This window comes from Watersipora subatra, chromosome 9 (assembly GCF_963576615.1).
Source record: "Watersipora subatra chromosome 9, tzWatSuba1.1, whole genome shotgun sequence".
In the NCBI taxonomy this organism is placed as follows: Eukaryota; Metazoa; Bryozoa; class Gymnolaemata; order Cheilostomatida; family Watersiporidae; genus Watersipora; species Watersipora subatra.
The window spans coordinates 35834279-35852463 of NC_088716.1; the positions used below are offsets into that span (position 1 = coordinate 35834279).

An 18185-nucleotide genomic window follows, 5' to 3' on the forward strand; every position below is an offset into this window, starting at 1 on the left:
GTTATACAAAAAACTGCATAATATTTATAATTTGAATAGCCTGTTATATTAATTTTATCAAAAAATATCTCACATAAAACTAGGGATTGAGTTTAACTTTTATGTAAATCTTGACCTATGCATTTCTTTCCCTGTGTTACCATCTGGTTTTATAAGATTTTTTGAAAGTGGAGCTGCTCTGTCCTGCAATTCAAATATTTGTATATTACACCATCATAGTAATTTCAGAATGTTGAAGACTGTTGAAGGCTGTGTTGACCAGGGTTCAACAGACGCAATGTGTTTAACAGTCTCACTTGCCCTAACGCATCACAAAGGACTTTGTGCCCTGCACTTCCTGGAATTAACCATTTCCCCTTTCTTTCCATTCCTCTGTAAACATCAAATTATTCGTTGTTATTTTTCAAGATATTATGAATCTGCAGTTTTTGTTTATTCAAATGTCAACCAGCTGCAGAATATTTAACTATTTGTACAATTTCTGTTTACTATTATGCAACAAGTGACTACATATTCTTATATCACAAACCAAAGGCATTCTAAGTGATATATAAAATATTATATTACACATCTCCCTGTGCTTTGATATTTCTGAATATATTATTATATTCAACATACAGCTTTCACGCCAACATTGGGTATAAATAATATATTTTTTTATCACTCACGGAGCAATTGGTTCATCAGAGCACTGGATAAACTTGTTGTGTCCTGGAAAGCTCCTGTAAATATTAGCAACATGGGTTGTATACTTGCATGGGATGATTGCTGAAATTATAGAGGAAAAAATAAAAATGCCAACACAAACAATAACAAACTGAGGCCTAATTTAAATCTGCAATTTGTTATTATATAATTAGATTGTAAAAATTAGGTTTTCTTTTGATGAAGCAACGCTACAAAACAACACAAATATTACAAATATAATCATGCAGGCTAATCGCTTCAAGTGATCTGTAAAGCCTATATTGGTAATGGTAGTATGAATATAACAATAATAATGGAATCCAAATTTTATGATAATATTAGTCATATATTTTAAGAACAACTAGAGCATTTCTGACAATTCAGACCGAACAGAAAATTTAAATTCCCTTACTAACTTTTACTCCGTTAACCAAGTTAATTCAAGTGAATCAGGTACATCAGGTAATCAGGTAACATCAAACGTAACCTATGCAACTCAGCCCGAGTCTCATTGTCACCCAGTCAAATCAAATCATTTCTTTGTACTGATGTACAGTAATACATATTTTGACTTATTATATATATTAATTTATATTATAAAATAACTACATTTGTTATTAATATTTTTTTGGATCTATTTATTTATAGACGACTACATAGCTATAGTTGATAAATGGCTTTATAGCTATAGTTGATAGTCGACTGCGTAGCTATAGTTGATAGTCGACTACAAAGTTATAGTGACACGACTTTGCAGTTGCCATTGACCTGCATTTCTGCTCAAGCGCAGGCATGCTAAATGATTATAAATTGTTTCATGAGGAAATAAACTTTTGATTAAATCAAAGTGAAGTTGTCTGCCTATTATGATTCTCATGAGTTTCCAGTTTAACTTTGCTTTTACAGAGTCAATAGGTAAGAAGCCAACTACTGTACATGAGGCCTTTGTTCTTGGCTGTTTATCCAACTCTCTCACTCACTGTCCACCAGCGTGTGTGAAAAACCATAAGCTAGAGATAAAGTTAGTGCCAGATTCACATCCAGAGCTGCCGAGGAGCCAGGAGACAGCTCTAAATCACTTGGTTCCGCTTCTTCTCTCCCCCTACAGCTCTGTCCAGTCCGCCTGCTTCCTGCTCATCAACCAGTGAGTTTCTTCTCACTTACAGCATGTAGTCTACTGTATATACTCCAAACCCCAATAGCATGTTGTGTCTCACTTACAGCATGTAGTCTACTGTATATGCTCCCAACCCCAATAGCATGTTGTCTCTCACTTACAGCATGTAGTCTACTGTATATACTCCCAACCCCAATAGCATGTTGTCTCTCACTTACAGCATGTAGTCTACTGTATATGCTCCCAACCCCATTAGCATGTTGTCTCTCACTTACAGCATGTAGTCTACTGTATATACTCCCAACCCCAATAGCATGTTGTCTCTCACTTACAGCATGTAGTCTACTGTATATGCTCCCAACCCCAATAGCATGTTGTGTCTCATGATGGAAGCAGTCACATGACTGACAAAATGTAAAAAATGTACTTAAAGGTTGACTTGCAACAAAATTCACATTACAGTTATTTGGTATCAAAAGATTCACCATGTCTTACTCTGTTGTGTTGTAAGTGCCAAATATGTGGAAATGTGATTACAAGCTCTTAAAAGCTCAAAAACGAAAAGCGGCCGTAGATTGGAATCTCTTTATTTTGATGACATAATCACGAAATTTGGTTATCGTCTTATCACGTATGAAAGGCCAATACAAAGCTCAATATAAAACTTATCGTAGCACTAGTTTATGACAAACACTTCGGGTTTTACCGAAGACCCTGTATCAAATATAGATGCTCGCTACTTTACAGTTTTGTTTCGGCATTATTCAATCGTCAAGTCGTTCTCTGATCATGTGATCCAATACTTCGCAAATAATTTTTGCAGCACTTTTCGATTATCACAGGTGACCAACAGGCTCGTCATGATTATCAGACAATAATATGTACTCCTTTGAGGTAAGGTTAAAAAGTTTAACGATTTTTTACGGTAAGTTATAAGATATCAGTGCTAAAAGTTACAGCATCACAATGACGATAAAGCAGACGCGTTAGAACAATAGACATAGTTTTATTGAATGCGTGAAGTATGTTTGTGAAAATATTTCGACGAATAAGGTTGCAAGAAAGTGTAAACAGAAACCATCTCTCACAACTACATCACATTTGAGCCGTTTTGGAAAGGAAATCCAAACTAGGGCAGTCTCGTGTGGCTGCGATTTTCTGTTCGTTTTTGAGCTTGTAAGAGCTTGTAATCACCTTTCCACATATTTTGCACCTACAACACAACAGAGTAAAACATGGTGAATCTTTTCATATCAAATAACGGTGATGTGAATTTTGTTGCAAGTCAACCTTTAAGTAAGTGTGATTATGTTACATTTACTTATTGTACAGGAAAAAGTAAAATTAAAATTGGTTTGTGGTTTGTCAAAATTAACGGAGTTTTATAGCTGCATGTATGACGGAATGGTAGTATTGGTGATACTGTGTCATCTAATAGGTTTGGTCATGTTTATCTTTGTCAGATTGTATCAGTGTACAAGTCCATCCTATAGTTTGAATGTTTGGTTTCAAACTCAGCTAATGTGCAAGTATATACCATTAATTATATACAATTAATTAATCATATACATGCATATATACATGCATATATATGACTAGACAGTTTTTATGACTAAAATTTCTCGTGACAGGTGCCATGAGAAGTTTTAGTCATAAAAACCATCTAGTTTTGATATACTCAAACTTGTAGAGTTCAGCGTGCTCTTTTTACCTTAATCACCTTGAAACGATATTCATACTAGATGAATGCCCGGGGTTGCAGTCCAGGGATCGCTAAACATATTATGGAAATGTTTAATTATCCATAAACATAAATATTTCCATAATTTTATGGAAATGGATATGGAAATTTTATTTTAGAAATATGGAAATGTTATGAAAATGGAAATATTATGAAAATGAATTATGGAAATGGAAATGAATTATGGAAATGTTATGGAAATAATATGGAAATGAATTATGGAAATGTTATGGAAATGGAAATGAATTAAGGAAATGTTATGGAAATGGAAATAATATGGAAATGTTATGGAAATGGAAATGAATTATGGAAATGGAAATTGTAACATACACGTAATCCAAGATATAAACAGAGGCAAGTTATACTGGCTAATATGTCTATATAGGTGTATATTTAAATGAAAGTATATTTAAAGTGCTAAGTGTATACATAACAGGGATCACTTAACATATTATAGAAATGTTTACTTTTCCATAAACATAAATATTTCCATAATTTTATGGAAATGGATATGAAAATTTTATTTTAGAAATATGGAAATGGAAATATTATGGAAATGAAATAGGGAAATGTTATGGAAATGGAAATAATATGGAAATGAATTATGGAAATGTTATGGAAATGGAAATTATATGGAAATGAATTATGGAAATGTTATGGAAATGGAAATAATATGGAAATGAATTATTGAAATGTTATGGAAATGGAAATAATATGGAAATGAAATAGGGAAATGTTATGGAAATGGAAATTGTGACACGTAATCCCAGGGTTGCACGGGTAAGAAAATAATTACCCGATGAATTTGAGTAGCTAAAGCTACTAAAGCTAATAACTTACTATAGCAAGAGCCATGCCCTTCATCTGAAGCCATCTGAAGCCATCTGAAGCCAGCTTGTTTAACGTTACGCGTCGCACAATGTCATTATGTATATTTTAATTGGTGTAATAAATATGACATGAGTTTTCATCATGCTGGCCAGTTGGAAACATGAAACATCTTCATGCTGACCCGGTAGATCTGAGTTCAAATCCATTGTGAAGCAGATTTTTCATTCCTAAAACTATCTGGTAATAACCAATACGCTTGTCCCAATCACTTTAAGCGCAAGCATTTTAACCGATGTAATGAATATTTGCGCAGTTGTTCATTGCTAGGACATGTTGAACACGTAATCCAGTGGTTTTGGAACACCTGTCTGCAGACCTGGAGGTTCCGAGTTTGAATCCAGTGGAAAGTGGATTATTCGTTCTTATAACTTAATCGCTATAACTGGACATACGAAGGACAGACCAACAAATAAACACTGAGATTTATATATATATATATGTAGTCATGTTCATAAATATTAACATCCCTGTCATTTTAGAGTGTTTGCTAACCTTAGACCAAAATTCTGGAGATTATTGATGACATGCCATATACAAACCTTATATTAAATTAAAGCTTGAAGTCTCCTTTATCTGATAAACCCAAAATTAAATTTTCCAACACAAGTTGACCTTGATTTTGGAAGTTTAAAGGCAGGAATGGCTAAAGTCATGATACTTTCAAAAATTAAAATTTTGGATTCCACATTGTTGCGGGCAAACAGCTCTAAAAGGTGAACAAACTCTTTGATATGAGTCGGTGGCCCTGAAATAATTGTCTCTGAAGTAATTTTTAATGGAATTGTGGGTAAAATATTGTTGTTTATTGTTCAAAATTAACTCAGTCTTGAGAATGAGAGGAGTTCTTCCAATGTGTATAAAATTAGTCTCACTCATTGGAAAGAATGGAGTCTCTTCATTTTGATATATAAATTGTTGAATACACATTAATTATAAGTCTTACTCAGGCTTAATTATAATCCTCTCTAAAACTACTGGTAATTCCAGGAGTGTTAATATTTATGAACATAACTGTATATACCAATGAAACGGTATACACATGTATTTATTAACGGTATACATATGTATATAACTATACCAGTTGTCTAGTCCTATACATGTGTATACCGTATATTGCCGCATATAATTGCTTAAGTAAAAGACAAATTGTAGCGCAAATCCATTTTAGTAAAATCTGTTTTGGTTGTTATATATACAGTCAAACATGGATAACTCGTCCACGGATAGCTCGAACACATGGTTAATTCGAACATTTCCTTTGGTCCGTCCCCACGTAATGATAAATTGCTATAGATAACTCGAACTCAACACTGTTAATTCGAACTGTTTTTTGCCCAACAGCTACCGAAACGGTTGTTTTCGCTTTAGAAAATCACTTTATTCAAAGCCATAGAGGTAAACTTCATCTTTTCGTAATTCATAAGCGTCGTTATTACCACCATCGGCAAAATATTTTTGTCAACGACTTTTCTAAAAGTTTGATGAAATTTGATTTATACTGCGATACGATGAATAGCACGGGCTAGCCGAGTCACGCGCGCAAGAATTTTCGCCACGCACATACAAAACAAAAATCGCATGTTGTTTTGTATGTGCGTGGCGAAAATCCTTGAGTGCGTGACTCGGCTAGCCCGTGATGAATAGTTTTCCGACGTTGATTCCGTGTTGAATCCACGTCGGAATGTTGAATGTTTAAAACGTCTTAAAAAATGTTGTAATTAAACGTATACGTTGTCTGAGCTACAAAAAGCTATTCATCGTTTGACCTAAACACAGAATACGTGTGTACATTCAATAAGTATCTATTAAAAAAGCGTGAGTGATATAGAATGTACCGTAAAACCTCGTAAAACTTCTAATTGAACTGCCTCGGAGTGTTGCTCTTAACGAATCCCAGGTAAAGTAAGGTAATCTGCATAAACTTCAAGAAAAAACGGCAAAATTGATTGTGGGTAAAACCCCAAAAGAAAAAAATGTCTTTTCTTTTGAGCATTTCAACAACGATCAAGTTTTGCCAATGTCAATCTGAAAAACGTCCTGGCAATAACATCACCTCAAACAACAAACCAATCTCAAGTGATAGAAAAATCTCTATACATTTTCATGAAAACGTTTTAAACTTTACATTAGAAGCATTTAATTTGAAACAAGCCATTTGTGCTTTTGATTTATATTATAGTTTGTATATGTACATGTATCTACTAATAAATAAGTAAATATATGGACTTGTGACAGTGCTCTGATAACTTGAATGCTCTGATAATTCGAACACTTTTGCTCGGTCCCGTGAAGTTCGAGTTATCCATGTTTGACTGTATTTATATATATTTATAACGGCGTACCAATGCTATGTATATAGTTTGTTGCATTGAATCTATTGCTAAAATCGCATGTGTACAGCCTGCGAGATCAGTCATATTTATTTACAAACAGTTATGTAGTCACAAGTCCTAGAAAGAACAAAAGCTAGCACCTCCCTCCTCAACCTGATTCACAGCTACATGGAGTTTATTATTAATTGCCTGCATGTGATCAGGTTTAATAAGTGCCATTGCGGACATTAGGTCACATCTTCAGCATTGTTTGAATTTCTTATTGGTTCTGATTATTTAGTTTTATTTGTCAGAAACATGAGAGGGTTAATACATACAGTATATATATATATATATATTTAATATACATATTTAATGTATATATTTAATATGTATCTATTTAATGTATATATATAATATAGGCCTATATATATTTAATGTACATGAGTAAAGGCGTAAAATCAGAGCAGAGAGCTCAATGCTCCTTTAACGACCATAATCATCCAGCTACAAAGTTTTAATAGTTCTAGCTGTATATAAGTAACCAAAACTGGTACAAATATTTTATTTGAAGATCGCTCTTACCAAGCATGCAACTATTAGTAATGAAGTGTTTTATCCAAAGTTATATTCTGTTTTACTGATTTATATTTAATGTACATATTTAATATATATATTTAATATATATATATTTAAATATATATTTAAATATATACGTAAATATATATATATATTTAATGTATATGTTTAATATATACATTATATATTTCTTATATATAAGAAAATAAAATTTTCAATCACCCTGTTTTAGCCAAGTGAATGGTAATGTCTACGCAAGATCGGTCTCTTACCAGATATCTGGGAGTTTGAGCTCTCGTCTCAAGATCTCAACTGTTCCCGATAGCACACTTTTCTGCAACCCACTTGTGTTGATTGTTGCCAGTATTTGACCGAGTCACATTTGATGTGCAAGTGTTATTGCACCTAATACTCCAATGACTGCTGGGATTACAGTTGCTCTTACATGCCAGCACTTTCAATCCCCTCTCCGAGTGGGCGATATTTCTCTATTTTTACTTTTCCTTGCTGGCTGTGTTGTAGTCATTGGGTACTGCTATATCTATTTTAGTAGCCCTCTTGTTCGCCTTGCCTGCCAACATGATAGTTTTAAGAGCGATTTTCCCATTTCAACAACTATTTGTCCTGTTTAGGATACTTCCTATTTACGATTTATTCGTAATAATTCATGAAAACATTAACATTCGCAAAAGAGTAAATGTAACTGAATATACTGTATTGGATGCTGCCTGTTGACGCTGCCTTAGGCTCGAGTCGCATGAGTTGAAATTACTGTGCAACTCTGTGTGTAGCCTCTACTCTAAATATCTGATTGTTTCTACTTTCAGTCTGGTCTCTGCTCTGCCAGCCTTTGATAAGGAGGAATTGAGTGATGACAAGGAAGGGCGGAGTCCACCCAGTGCTCTTATGTCCATGTTAGATTTATGTGGGCCCGAGTTGCTATCGCTGGTGGGCGGGGCGAGGATAGGGGTAGACAAGCCAATAGAATTACTCGCTGACTCTGAAGAACTTTGCTGTGTTAGAGCTTTCCTCCTTACTTGGAAACTACTCCTCAAGTACCTTCAGTACTCCTCCACTCAGGTACTGTACACTCACTTCCTGCAGTACTCCTCCACTCAGGTACTGTACACTCACTTCCCACAGTAGATACCTGCAGTACTCCTCCACTCAGGTACTGTACACTCACTTCCTGCAGTAGATACCTACAGTACTCCTCCACTCAGGTACTGTACACTCACTTCCTGCAGTACTCCTCCACTCAGGTACTGTACACTCACTTCCTACAGTAGATACCTGCAGTACTCCTCCACTCAGGTACTGTACACTCACTTCCTACAGTAGATACCTGCAGTACTCCTCCACTCAGGTACTGTACACTCACTTGCTGCAGTAGATACCTACAGTACTCCTCCACTCAGGTACTGTACACTCACTTCCTGCAGTAGATACCTACAGTACTCCTCCACTCAGGTACTGTACACTCACTTCCTACAGTAGATACCTACAGTACTCCACTCTGGTACTGTACACTCACTTCCTGCAGTAGATACCTACAGTACTCCTCCACTCAGGTACTGTACACTCACTTCCTGCAGTAGATACCTACAGTACTCCTCCACTCAGGTACTGTACACTCACTTCCTACAGACTGCAGCAAATATCTGCTGCAGATACCTACAGCAGTTTGATTTTTGTATAAAGCAAGAGAATGTAGAATTACATGTAGCATGTGTATTTCGTTCTTATAAAAATTAACATAATACTATGTAAAATGTAAAATACACTGTTTTGTAAACCGCAAAGAAGACATTTGTACACAACGATTGAATACTACAGATAAGAAAATAATGTAAGTTGGCAGCGGAGTCGTGTCATCTTGTTTCTTTGGCTTATCTAGAGGGTGCTCGAGTTTCTAATTTTTATCCGGCATTTGAAGTAAAATAATTTCCAATATTTGTTCATACTCTGATTTGTTCAAGATCTGAGACTCTCAAAAACTGACATCGGGTTGTACTTGTCTTTCATACTTTTCCACTTGAGCTCTATGCACTCACTTGTGTTTCTCAGGCTTCCCTAGTGGGCACTTGTACTCCTCTCATCTCTATTAAACTCACGCCACATGTTACTGATTTCCTTAAGTCTTTTGGTTTCTCTAGCAGTATTTGGTATGTTGGAAGAGCAGCCTACAATAGCTGTTGGGAGTTGTTTCCTTTTATTGTTGATAGTCTCTTATTCAAATATTCCCTGCCATCTACAAATATTCTTTACATTTGTGTGCTATTTTAAGTTACTTTGTTTTATAAGATTGTTCTTTGCATCACCTAAGAAGGTCAGGAGGGAGCAGAAAAGTGAAGGAAAGGGGATGGGAGAAGGGGTGAGACGATAGAGAGATGATATTTTGCTTAGCTTGTTGTTCATAGCTACTGCACTACCTACATGTAATGAATAAACACACAAAATATTCCTGTTGCTTATAACAGCAGCATAATCTTACCATCGCATCACTCTCATAGTTATCATCTATTTCTTTGCAATCATCAAAGTTCCTCCGAGTGTCTGCCACAATAATGTTATGTTACAGCTTTTTATATTTACTGAATGTACATATTAGCATTAGTTCCAAGTGCTCATAGAATAAAGATACATGGAGGTGGCAGAGAATAACTTGGGGTGAACCATATAATTTATCGTCTGATTGTTGTACAGTCAACGTTTTCATGCTTTGAATGTTTAGGAGTTTGTTTGTGTTTAGGGATAAGGAACAGGCCTGCCAACCCAAGAGTGGGGCAATGCGTGAGATTTGGTTTTAGGGCAATTGATGTATCAATGATAGTATGTATAAAATTGTCGAAATTGGGGCAAAAATCTCACGCATTTTCATTTTTTCTTTGGTGTGGTTGTGTGAGTCTAACGCCCAATGCGTGAGAGTTGGCAGGTATGATCAGGAATATGGAGCGATATTCCTGATCAGTGTCATTAATGCCAGCCAACATTTGCATGATGGAATATTTATTGGCTGCAACTCTTCTCATCATTTTCTGTTTGTTGCTATGGTTACAGCAAATGGCCGAGTATTCCTTCTATCTCAAACAGAACAGCTACACGGCTGACCTGCTGCTTATCCTTTTCAACATCATCCCTCTCGAGGAGCGGCTTCCCAATGATGGTGCTTTCATGTTTAACTCGCAACTGTATTCCGCAGGTTGGTCGAAGTGTGATATATTTCGCCTCTAGGTTATTTCTACAAGATAGCATGTCTTCTCTAAATGGCCTGTAGAGTTGAGCAGAAGGGATGTTGGATTCCCAGGTTAGATACGTCATGCTCTTATATAGCAAGCAAGTGTACGGTTATAGTGAGCAAATGTACAGTTATAGTGAGCAAATGTACAGTTATAGTGAGCAAGTGTACAGTTATAGTGAGCAAATGTACAGTTATAGTGAGCAAATGTACAGTTATAGTGAGCAAGTGTACAGTTTAAGCAAGCAAGCGTACAGTTTAAGCAAGCAAGCGTACAGTTATAGCAAGAGAGTGTACAGCTATAGTGAGCAAGCGTACAGTTATAGCACAACTGCTTGTTTTTGTTATCTTGAGTGTATTTAGTCTTTCTGTACCAAATACAAGCTTATATAGAAAATATACAGATGGAAAACAGATGTGCAAAAGTGACAAAGGTGAGATGAAAAGAGACGAACTGTATTAAAATTGACATAGTTGTTTCAGCTTACAGGTAAATAGGCCCAGCAGAGGTTACCATGACTACTGACAGTCAAGGACGTACAACTAACTCTGATACGTTGAGGGGGCTGTTACGGTTCAACTTACCTTGCACCACTTTAAATCTAATCATTTTGTCACCTTCTCCATATCTGACAATTTCAGATGTATTGCTTTTTTCTTGAATTGTTGATTTAGTTATAGCTGCCGGTGTTTATAGCTAGTACCACAGGCTAAACACTCATGACTACTGAGGGCCTCTATGGCCTTCAGTATTTCTACTCAGTATTGTGATATTCTCTGTTGACTAACTCACCCATTTACGTTTTGCAACTAGATGGTAAACAAACCAGTCCTACCACTGAACTAACTTCCTGCATTTCTATATGCACTCTCTTATGTCTATTCTATCATAGAGTGTAACTTCCATAGACATCTATAGGATGCCATGAGATTCATTATGTAATCTCCTGAGTATTAACATGCTAGCAGGTTAGGTTTTAGGTTGTTGATGCCTTTGTCTTGACCTATTTGTACACTGCATCTCAGGTTGTGGTACATATGGGCATCCCAATTTTTTCTTCTTCGCATCAAATAGGAAAAACCAAGGTCGGATAACAGATCAGTTGACTGAACATTAGGAACTGACTAGAAATATCACAAAACATTTACAGAGTTAAGTAGTGCATGAGTTACAGATAGTACGCATGAGGTTCAGATAGTACACATGAGTTACAGATAGTACACATGAGGTACAGATAGTACACATGAGGTTCAGATAGTACACATGAGGTTCAGTTAGTATACATGAGGTTCAGATAGTACACATGATGTTCAGATAGTACACATGAGGTTCAGATAGTACACATGAGGTACAGATAGTACACATGAGGTTCAGATAGTACACATGAGGTTCAGATAGTATACATGAGTTACAGATAGTACACAGGAGGTTCAGATAGTACACATGAGTTACAGATAGTACACATAAGGTACAGATAGTACACATGAGGTTCAGATAGTACACCTGAGGTTCAGATAGTATACATGAGGTTCAGATAGTACACATGATGTTCAGATAGTACACATGAGGTTCAGATAGTATACATGAGGTTCAAATAGTACACATGATGTTCAGATAGTACACATGAGGTTCAGATAGTACACATGAGGTACAGATAGTACACATGTGGTTCAGATAGTAAACATGTGGTTCAGATAGTACACATGAAGTTCAGATAGTACACATGAGGTTCAGATAGTACACATGAGTTACAGATAGTACACATGAGGTACAGATAGTACACATGAGGTACAGACAGTACACATGAGATTCTGATAGTACACATGTTCTGCACTGTCAGTTGTTTAAGGAGGTCACTCCTGTATAAAATGTAAACATTTGTCATATTTCACAGTCATCTGTACTTTTATATGACAGGTGTAGACGATGCAGAGCCTGTAGTGGTTGGAATAGCCTGTTGGATATACTATAACCTCATCAGGGTCTTACCCGCTGTTGTCAGGTCTTGGTATAAGGGAGTTGAGAAGCGAACAAATGTTCTCCTAGACAGGTGTGTTCATTCGCTACGATTTTATGTAAAATAAAAGGAAACGCGTGAGAGCAATGTACATGTATGTTCAATAATAAGTTTTCCTTGCTTTGTGAATTCTTGTGAACAGACAAAATTTGATGAGATTTTATCTGTTGTGTGGCTGGTAAGACAGCCATTACTAGCATAGATGTCAAGTCTTTATTACTACATGTATATAGCGACTAGTATAGTTTATATTGTTATAAGTCATTTTATAATGTTGTTTTTGCATTCTTCCGCAAATCATTTTGTCAAATATTCAAATAAATTAAAATCCCTTTTCGAAACCGGATAATTTTCTTTAAATCCTTGGGAAATTACATCATTGGTTAGAACTGTGTACAATGCAAATTTAACAATAATGTCATTTTCATGTTATTAAAGGTAAGTTCGTCTAAGGTAAGTTCGTCTAAGGTAAGTTCGTCTAAGGTAAGTTCGTCTAAGGTAAGTTCGTCTAAGGTAAGTTCGTCTAAGGTAAATTCGTCTAAGGTAAGTTCGTCTAAGGTAAGTTCGTCTAAGGTAAGTTCGTCTAAGGTAAATTCGTCTAAGGTAAGTTCGTCTAAGGTAAGTTCGTCTAAGGTAAGTTCGTCTAAGTTAAGTTCGTCTAAGGTAAGTTCGTCTAAGGTAAGTTCGTTTAAGGTAGGCATTTTATAAGCCTTACAAAACTGAAAAGTTAATTGTTAGATGTTGTTCAAATATAGTTCTTGCTATATTTTTACATAAACTGAATTTGAACTGTTTGGAAAAGTTGGCTTTATAATTGAAATAAAGGTTAGAGTTGTTTTTTCCTGTTATTTAATATTAAAATCCAAAGCTCATTCTATTGTACACTTACACATTTATACAGGTTGTACAGTAAGTCAACTGAAACTTCACATATAAGCTGCTTCAGCTGAGAGAAGCAACTAAAGAACTAGTTACACAAGTAGTTCAGAGCTTGTGTTTGATTGGTCAATTTTGTTGTTAGCAGTTTGCTCAAGATAGCAGGAATGACCTTACTTTTTGAGATGCGACACAATTTTGTGATTTTAGGTAGTCAATTTATTATAAACAAATGCACTTTCCACTATTCTTTGCTATAGTTATTTATTTGGTAAGAATGCCTTTCGGCCTGGACTCCTATGGCCATTCATGGCAACGTTCAGATATGGGCACTTCTGAAGCTTTGGTTCCTTTTATAGCTCTATTGACATTTTCAAAATTGTGAATGGAAATTTTGTTTAACTAGTTCTGCAAGCTTGTATATAATATGTTGCTGAACTTTTTTTTTAAATAGCTTCATTTTTGCGATAAATTAGATTGTTTTAAAAAAATGTTGAAATGGTTTTTGTAAGACTTCTCATAGATGGATGATGGTGAGTTTTTCCTAAGTTTTTCCATGTTTGCAACAGGTTTACTGCTAAATACGTCAGCCCTCGGCTTTGTAAGGATGAAATGGAGGAGGTTCAAACGAACACAGCTCTCTCTTGCGCAGAGAATCTAACAGTCAAAGTTCGCTCGGCTTCTCGGGAGATCCTTGCTACCTATACTCTTGAGGAATTTTCAATCGAATTATTAATAGTGTTGCCTAGCAACTATCCTGTAGGAGTTGCCTCAGTGGAATGTAGTAAAAAATTGGGCGTGGCCGCTAATGAGTGGAGGAAGTGGATGCTACAGCTCAACACCTTCCTAACCTACCAGGTATAGCTTGAGAGTTTACCAGTAGTTGGAACTTGCGCTTGCCTTCCCTGTAGTAACAAATATCTCACAGCAGTGTGGGGATGCTTTTTGTTGCCTCTTTGTGTTATATTAAGAAATGAGAACAATATATGTGTTTGAGAATTCTACTGGTGTTTCATCACAAGGATTTCCTTTTACACTGTTATAAATAGATAATATGTCACTTTCATAACATTCCATGAAGCTGGCAGCAGAGATTCATTTCTTGTGATTTAAGATTGCACAAACTATCAGAAGTTTTCCTATTCTTTGTATCTTTTTCCACCTGATTCAGATATAGTCGTATAACATACAGACAATCATAGAATATGTGAATATAGTTATACAACATACATTTTTAATCGTATAACTTGCATTTGTAATCCTACAGCATACAGATGTAGTCATGCACCATAGAGCTGTTATCATATAATGTACAGAGGTAGTCATATAAAATGGAGCATTTATCATATAACAAGCAGATATAGTCATGTATCATGTAACTGTTATCATATAACACGCAGATATAGTTATATATCATGTAATGTTATCATATGTATAACATGCGGATATAGCCATATATCATGTAACTGTTATCATATAACATGCAGATATAGTCATACACCATGTAACTGTTATCCCACGACCAAACGAGCGGAGCGAAGTTTGAGTTTGTATGATAAATGCATGTGCACACAACTTACGAAAATTATTCATCAACAACGTCGCAAACCCTTGTATCGGAAATATCATCAACAAATTTAACCATTTTCTTTGTAGAGTCGTTAAAGTATAATAATGATACAAAACACATAAACCTATTTGAACTTGTTACCAAGTCAGTGAAAGGTTACCGCAATATCTTAAAACTAACCCATCTGATCAGATTATACATAAATAGACAGATTAATTCGGCCAAAAATCGCCACAAAATGCTTGAAAAGCTTGGTTTAATAATAGTTAAGACCGGCCTACGATACGCCAATAAAGCCGTGCGACAGATAGTAGAACTATTTAGCAGTACGCATTTCATGAGAAAAACGTGCTCATTTCACCAGTCTATGGCATTGTTCACTTGTAATAGAATTTATCCAAAGGTTTCTGTAATAAACGAGACCGTTTGAGGCGTAGACCGATTTACAGGTCCGAAATTGTGGTACACAGTTTATTAGCCTATGTCTTTTGTCCAATTACCGAAGGTTTCATTAAATTATTCAAAATGTTAGCCAAAATTCTTTACAACTTATGTACAAGCTAGGGCCGAACTATAATGCCCCTTTATGACGAGAACATTTTTTTATTTTCCTCCAGTTTGCTGAAAACTTCCAGACGCGTAAACGCTCATACTTGCTTTCTGTTAAAGATCGTTATCAAAACCATTCTACATTCAACACAACCAACTTTCAAACTGTATAATACACAATAGCTTGCCATTTTACTTTTGCATTTCATATATATTTGATATAGGACACCACGAAATGACCGCTGGAATATCGTTTGTTGCTCTCTCTCGAGCTTGAAACATTAATGACTTACTTGCTAACAACTTCGCTAGGGAGCACATCACTCGATTAGCTATCAATGACCAAATCCTACAACGTAAAAGAGAGGAGACTAGATTGCGTGACCTTTAACAGAACGCTGAACTTATCTATATTTGTTGAAATTGCTATTTGCTCCTTTTTGAAGTCGTGCTCTCTCAAATTCATTTTATGTCATCTCGAACAACTTTCATTTACACTATACTCTGCCAATTCCTGCTGACAACTACTTTTTCAACAACCAACACTGCCATTTCTTTTTTCCATTATCACGTATTCCATTATCAGGTCGTGGGCTGTATGACAGAGGAATTTCTAGTCCTATAACATACAATTTTAGGCATTTATTTGCACCTTTTAAATGTCTAAATGTGCGACAGATACCTTGTTTTTGTCCTGTTCTATGAAGTCACATCATATTTTGTTATTGCTTGTCTGTACAGAACGGCTCTGTTGCAAATGCCATAAACCTCTGGAAGAGAAACCTTGATAAGAAGTTTGAAGGAGTGGAGGAGTGCTATATATGCTTCTCTGTGCTTCACGGCTCCAACCTTCAGCTTCCCAAACAGCAGTGCAAGACTTGCAAGAAGAAGTTTCACTCGGCGTGTCTGGTAAGTATTCGACATGAGTCAAGCACCCGCTAACATACACTCGTGTTACCTTTCAGTGATCACTCTATGTAATCATGTTACCTTTCAGTGATCACTCTATGTAATCATGTTACCTTTCAGTGATCACTCTATGTAATCATGTTACCTTTCAGTGATCACTCTATGTAATCATGTTACCTTCCAGTGATCACTTCATGTAATCATGTTACCTTTCAGTGATCACTCTACGTAATCATGTTACCTTCAAGTGGTCACTATATACTCATGTTACCTTTCAGTGGTCACTCTGTATAATCATGTTACCTGTCAGTTCTCACTTTATCTATATACTTGTTAGCTTTCAGTGTTCATTCTATATAGTTGTATTACTTTTCAGCGTTCAATCTATATAACAATGTTACCTTTCAGTGGTCAGTCTATATAATCATGTTACCTTTCAGTGCTCACTCTATGTACTCATATTACCTTTCAATGGCCATTCTATATAATTGACTGACATATATATTCAATATATTAGTAATACTGTTCTTTACTGCCTACATGTAGATGGAATAATCGACAAACAACTTTGAATGTTAAGTATTACGTCACTGTGTTAATATTACAAGGACAGTAACATAGTTGCGGGTTTAAGAGTTGATAGTTGCTGGTAGAATCAGACATAGCCTGTGTAGGAACTGTTTCAATAGATAATAGCTCAGTGTTTTAATGAGAATTAGCAGCAAGGGTGTGTAGTTACAACTTACAACTAAACATTCAGGAATGTTTGCCCAAGAGAAGATAAATGCTATTTGTGGAACAATTGATCCAAGAATCCATAGCTATAAATTTTTGTTTAGAAATTTATTATCCTTATGCTTTAGAAGTGATATGAGGTTTTTAATGAGAAGAGATATCTATCATGGCCTCTAATGTCTTTTTTAGTACAAGTGGTTCACATCTAGTCAGAAGTCAACATGTCCTCTCTGCCGCAACCTTTTCTAGTGAAATCATGGACTGGAGAAGAGTTGGGTTCTCTCAGTTTAGTATTTCATTTGTATCTTTACACGAGCTTACACGCATAGGCACAAGCTTTTTCGATTTTGATTAATTCAAAATGCATATTTGTACTCAGTTGTGCTTTGACAGCGAAATGTGTGATTTACTCTCTGGTGTTCAGATTATGTTTCGGTTGATTTTACTAATTGTTTGTCAGATTATAAGTGACTAAACCTGCTGGGTAGGTTTGTCAGACTATAAGTGAGTCTAAACCTGCTGGGTAGGCTAATCCTTTTTATTTGCTTATTTATAAATTGGTAAGAATGCAAGGTTAATAACAATAACAGCAATTTATCAACTGTGGAGTTGTCTGTTACTTCATTATTATAACAAGAGTTATCCATTCCAAGTATTAATGAGACACTTAATAAAATACTCGGATATCAACCGCTGAGAAGCATGCCAATTTATTCTTTGCTCTACTCAAACTGCTGTTGGAGTCTTCTCAAACTTAACACAACTGTAAACAACCCAAAGGGTTAACACATTGAAAATATATTACTATAGGCCTTAGCTAATATATTGTGTAATTCTTATGTTATAAATGTTAGATAAGTAGTATTTGTGCTCATACACTGAATAAGTAGTAGTATGCAAATGTTTGACTGTTTTTAGTTAACATCATAAAATAGCTTTCTGAGAGAAATATCGAGTGTCAGT

At 35.6% G+C, this 18185-nt stretch overlaps 1 protein-coding gene across 1 annotated transcript in view; it reads left to right on the top strand.

Moving 5' to 3' along the window:
- The window catches only part of LOC137403747 (E3 ubiquitin-protein ligase listerin-like), a 70930-nt gene extending 53022 nt beyond the window's left edge, over window positions 1-17908 (top strand). Inside the window, exons 24-30 of the mRNA XM_068089772.1 lie at window positions 1594-1831; window positions 8155-8407; window positions 10388-10529; window positions 12484-12616; window positions 14029-14317; window positions 16320-16487; window positions 17412-17908. Coding sequence (XP_067945873.1) covers window positions 1594-1831; window positions 8155-8407; window positions 10388-10529; window positions 12484-12616; window positions 14029-14317; window positions 16320-16487; window positions 17412-17471 — 1283 coding nt within the window. The 3' untranslated portion in view covers window positions 17472-17908. The remainder of the gene's footprint in view (window positions 1-1593; window positions 1832-8154; window positions 8408-10387; window positions 10530-12483; window positions 12617-14028; window positions 14318-16319; window positions 16488-17411) is intronic.
- The last annotated feature ends 277 nt before the right edge of the window (window positions 17909-18185 follow it).